Below are 5,047 nucleotides of genomic sequence, written 5' to 3'. Positions count from 1 at the left end.
CCAATTCTTCAATTCTCCCCTCGCAGGTGGATAAGTCAGACTCGCGCTCACACATCTCGATGGCCAACTTGTTCAGCATGGTCACCTTGTCCGCCACCTGGGCTACTAGCCTGTCACGCTCGCCATACGCTTCGAGCGTGGCAGTGGGGTACCCCTCCGCTTTCTAGCGAAACTCTTCAACCTCAGCGGCGGTGGTCATCTTTGGATAACTTGGCGAACAGGCAGCCAGCACGAAGAAGGCTCAAGATGGCTTCTTGACCCACGCCATCAAGATCAGGATCTTTTTCCTTCTTCGAATTCTCAAAGAAAGGATCAGTCAACATAAAGTCGACAAGGTTAAGTTGGCAGCCCACCGCGGGACCTTCTTTTTCCTCGGCCGAGTGTTCGGGGGCGGGGAAAGAATTTCAAGGGGAAGGAGGGTGTGACGACAGAGTGACAGGAACTTGATCCTCATCATGACAGCCCATTGAACGGGCGGGGGAGGCCCGAGATGAGCTCACCCCAACTTGTTGAGACGAATGTTCAGATACAGGCAAGGTTATTAAACTCGCGATTTAACTCGTAAAATCGTACGATTTTACGTTTTTAGGTAGTGAATTCGAGTTAAATCGAGTGTAAAATCGTTTTCGGGTAAACTCGGGTAAAATCGATATAAACTCGCTAAACTCGTGTAAAATCGCGAGTTTGTAACGAGTAAAGCGAGTTCAGAATAATTCCTTTTTTCCCTGTTTTTTTATCAAAACGACGTCGTTTTTTAGGGGGGGGGGGGAACTAGGGTTCAGAAATAGAAACGCGTTCAATTCTGCTCTGCGTTCAATTCCGCTCTGCTTCGTTCAATCCTGCTGCGTTCAATCCTTCCTCTGCGTTCAACTCCTTCCTCTGCGTTCAACGACTCCATGACTGCTCCTGCGTTCAATTCCTTCCCCTGCTCTCCTGCTGGGTCACGTTCTTCTTCCAGTTCCTTCCTCTGCTCTTCTGCGTTCCAGTTCCTTCTGAGGTGAGTCCATTAATCTCCCTCCACTTTTCTGCTTCTGCGTTCATGTTCTGCTCCTCTGCTCTCTGTTGATTTTGTTGGCACTTGGCACTTGACTGTTGGCACTTGGCTGTTGCTATGTTGATTTTGTAAATTGTAATCGCTAGTTTAGAAATTAGAACCATGGAGTTTAGAAATTAGACATTCTTGTTCTGTTGTTATATCCTCTGTTCTCCATGTTGTTTTTGTTCTTTATTATATGTTGTTATTTGCAGCAATGTCTCAAGTTGATCCCTCAAGTGCCTCAAACGAAACAAGCGCTGCTACTGGACCTAGAAATAGGAGGAAAAATGCTCCTAGAAATCGGTCTGATATGGGGTGGAAACATGGGGTTGATATTGAGGGCAATGCTCGAAAAGTTAAATGCAATTATTGCCCAAAAATTGTCAGTGGAGGAATATTCAGATTTAATCATCATCTTGCTGGATCAAGCGAAGATTCAGAACCTTGTGTCGGTGTGCCTGAAGATGTTAGACTAGTTATGCAGGATTTTGTGGACAATGCTAAAGCTGCAAAAGATAAAAAAGGAAATTGACTCAGTATGGAGGTGATGTTGAGGGGGAGGGTGAGGATGTACAAACGGAAAGCTCTCAAAGAAAAGGGAATGGCATTTTAAAGTTTACTACAAATGTAAAAAATGGTGGTGGGGTTCAAGCAACAATGATCAAATAGTAAAGAAGGACTACAAGGAGCAAGTTGATCTACAAGTTGCAAAGTTTTTCTACACAAGTGCTATTCCCTTCAATGCTATAAGAAATCCAGAATTTACGAAGATGTTGGACATGGTTGCTAGATATGGGATTGGTTATAAGCATCCTTCCTTTCATGACATTAGAGTGCCTCTCTTGAAGCGAGCAGTCAAGGAAACACATAACATGCTTGATGAGTTTAAGCAGGATTGGAAGAAAAATGGTTGTACAATCATGTCGGATGGATGGACTGATATGAAAAGGCGTTCCATTTGTAATTTTCTGGTGAACAGCCCTATGGGGACTGTTTTTCTATATTCATTGGACACTTCTGATATTTCTAAAACAACAGACAAGGTTTTCAAGATGCTAGATGATGTTGTGGAGCATGTTGGAGAGGAGAATGTAGTGCAAGTAGTCACAGATAATGCTGCAAATTACAAAGCTGCTGGGCAAAAGCTTATGGAGAAAAGAAAGAACTTGTATTGGACTCCGTGTGCTGCTCATTGCATTGATTTGATCTTGGAGGATTTTGAGAAGAAGCTAAAGGTGCATGAATCAACTATAAAAAAAGGAAGGAAGATCACCACATTCATATACTCTAGAACAATGCTCATTCCCTTGTTGAAACATTTTACTAAAGACAGAGAGTTAATTAGGTCGGGTGCCACTCGATTCGCCACATCATATTTGACTTTGGGATGCCTAAATGAGCTTAAAGTTGCATTGATGACTATGTTTGGCTCAGAAGAATGGAAAGCAACCAAGGTTTCTACCTCATCAGATGGGAAAAATGTGCAAAGCATGGTTTTGGATAGTCGTCTATGGAATAATATAACCATATGTCTCAAGGCTACCATTCCTCTTATGTCTGTCCTTCGCTTGGTGGATTCGGATGAGAAGCCCGCCATGGGTTTTTTATATGCTGAGATGGATGCGGCCAAGGAGAAGATAAAAAGCAATTTCAATTCCGTCCAAAGAAGGTAAACTTTGTTAATTTATCTTTTTATGTGTTGTTTTTTTGGAACATGCCTAAAACCTAATTATATTTACTCTTTGATATTTGTATTTCTATTGGTGTGTAGTTATGAGCCTGTGTGGAAGATTATTGATGAAAGGTGGGAAAACCAACTCCATAAGCCATTACATGCAGCTGCTTATTACCTCAATCCCCGATTTCACTATGATGATGCTTATGTAAAGGACCTTGAGACCAAGCAAGGGTTATTTGCTTGTGTGGATAGGATGACAAGTGACCCCTTGGTGAGGCATAAGATTCATAATCAGATTCCTTTGTTTCAGAAATCTCATTCTTTGTTTGGTGATGCTAATGCCAAGAGTAGTAGGAAGACTATGGCTCCTGCAGATTGGTGGAGCATGTATGGTGATGGATGCCCAGAACTGAAGAACTTTGCTATCCGTATTCTTAGCTTGACTTGTAGCTCTTCTGGATGTGAGCGTAATTGGAGTGCATTTGAAATGGTAAATAAATTTATTATGTTTTTACTTTTTAGTTATCAACTTTGTTTGTTTAGAATTGAAATTATGAGCCTTAATTTTGGATATTAATTTTTATTGCTAGGTTCACACAAAGAGAAGGAATCGTTTGCATCAGCAAAGGATGAATGACTTGGTCTATGTGATGTACAACAACAAGTTAAGATCTAGACAAGTTAGAAGAAAAGTTGTCCTTCCTTTTGATGATATAGAATCTGATGACGAATGGATAACTGAAGATGTGGAAGAGATTGATGAACAATCTCTTGTTGGGGATAATGACATTGTTGGTGAGAATCAAGTCACAAAAGAGCCTACTCTTGAAGGGGACCCCGAGCATTTGATCTTTGATCCTATACTTGATGAGCCTCTCTCATCGGGAGCAGAATTTGATGATGATGATCATGATAGTGGTGGTGATGAATGATGGCTATGATGATGGATTTTAAGATGTTGAAGTATTTGAAATTTGATATCATGACTTGTTGGCTTTTGTTTAATGTTTTATTATGAGTTTATGACTTGTGAAACCTTTAATTTGCATTATTTAGTGCTTTTATGTATGAACTTAAACTTGTTAGTAATTTAATTTATGGTTTGAACTTGTTCTTATCACTATTGTTGGTGATTTGGTTCATTTTTAATGTTGTTAGTGTGCGTTCATCACCATAATAGTGTTTTTTATATGTATTTTTTGCATGCGGTAAACTCTTACGAGTTTACGAGTCGAGTTTACCCCCCCTCCACGAGTTTACCTAAACTCTCAAGTTTGATTACCTTGGATACAGGGACTGGTTGAGGGGCGACGGTAGTGGTGCCCTCGGGCGCAGGTTGGCTGGCGTTGGTCTCCTCAGGGGCGGAATGTGCATTCGCCCCGCCTTCTGGACTCGAGGCGCTCCCAGCAACCGGGTCTTTGCGGGAAGCGATGGTCTCGCCAGATCTGGGCTTTTTGGATTTTTTGGTTTTCTTTTTCGCCAAGGGGGCGACGGTCCTGTCTTCTCTATCCAATATTGGTTCGCTAGATTCAACTTCTTTGGATTTTTGGGTTTTCTTCTTCGGTGGAGGGAGGACAGTCTCGCCGGTGGCGCTCGGCGCTGGCTCACCAGATTCATGAAGGACGGTCCCGCCGGCAGTGCTCGGCGATGACCCGCCAAATAAAGTCTCTTCGGATTTTTTAATTTTCTTTTTCGGAGAAGGGGCGACGACCCCGTCGTCGACGTCCGAAGCGGTGACGCGTTTTCTCTTGCCCTCATCGGTGTTGAAAACGGGAGGAAACTTAATCAACTTGGCGGCGAGGGCACTCTCCAGTTCAACCTTGGTGAACTTCATTTCCTCTGAAAACAAAACGAGATATGCACAACAAGCGTTAGCGAGAGATCCAGTAGAAAAAACATGATGGTGCGATGTAAAGAGAGGATAGGCGGGGAATCAACCTAGGAGTGGACCAAGGGTGTTTTAGCGAGCGGCTTCCAGCAGTTGCGAGCACTCGAGAATGGGAAGCTTGGCAAAAAAGCTGAGGATGATTTTGTCTTCATTGCTCAGCGACGCGTCCGAGGGCGGCGGAACGATGCGAGGGGCTTTAGTCCAATAAAAGGGAAACTGGGCAGTCCCATCCCGTAGAGTGAAAACTTCAGGGTATGTGTGATGCACAACCACATGGAAGTACCGGCGTTCGGGCCCCATCTTGACATTGCTTTTATATGGGTGGAGGTGCTGTCGACCTGTGCGAGATTTCAGAGAGACCCTACCCTGAGCCTTCAGGGACTTCGGCTCCATGGCGTAGAAGTGGAAGAAGTGGGCAACCCTCGGCTCGAGGCCGACGGCTTCG

General features: G+C 43.5%; 1 protein-coding gene across 1 annotated transcript; it reads left to right on the top strand.

Annotated features, from left to right (window-relative positions):
* The first annotated feature begins 1,574 nt into the window (after positions 1 to 1,574).
* Positions 1,575 to 3,646, top strand: LOC130719427 (uncharacterized). Its single transcript, XM_057570055.1, has 5 exons — positions 1,575 to 1,606; positions 1,689 to 2,705; positions 2,808 to 3,101; positions 3,153 to 3,204; positions 3,305 to 3,646. The coding sequence occupies exons 1-5, from the start codon at positions 1,575 to 1,577 to the stop codon at positions 3,644 to 3,646; spliced, it is 1,737 nt and encodes a 578-aa protein (XP_057426038.1).
* Positions 3,647 to 5,047: the final 1,401 nt, after the last annotated feature.

The sequence above is a fragment of the Lotus japonicus genome, chromosome 5, assembly GCF_012489685.1.
Source record: "Lotus japonicus ecotype B-129 chromosome 5, LjGifu_v1.2".
NCBI lineage: Eukaryota > Viridiplantae > Streptophyta > Magnoliopsida > Fabales > Fabaceae > Lotus > Lotus japonicus.
Note: the sequence above shows the minus strand (reverse complement) of the source record. Positions and strands in the feature narration are given on the sequence as shown.

Excerpts from the sequence above, each read along its gene's own strand:
- LOC130719427 (XM_057570055.1), top strand. The coding sequence starts at position 1,575 with ATGGAGGTGATGTTGAGGGGGAGGGTGAGGAT. Across the intron at positions 1,607-1,688 it reads TTGAGGGGGAGGGTGAGGAT|CAACAATGATCAAATAGTAA; the intron begins GTACAAACGGAA and ends GTGGGGTTCAAG. Across the intron at positions 2,706-2,807 it reads TTCAATTCCGTCCAAAGAAG|TTATGAGCCTGTGTGGAAGA; the intron begins GTAAACTTTGTT and ends ATTGGTGTGTAG.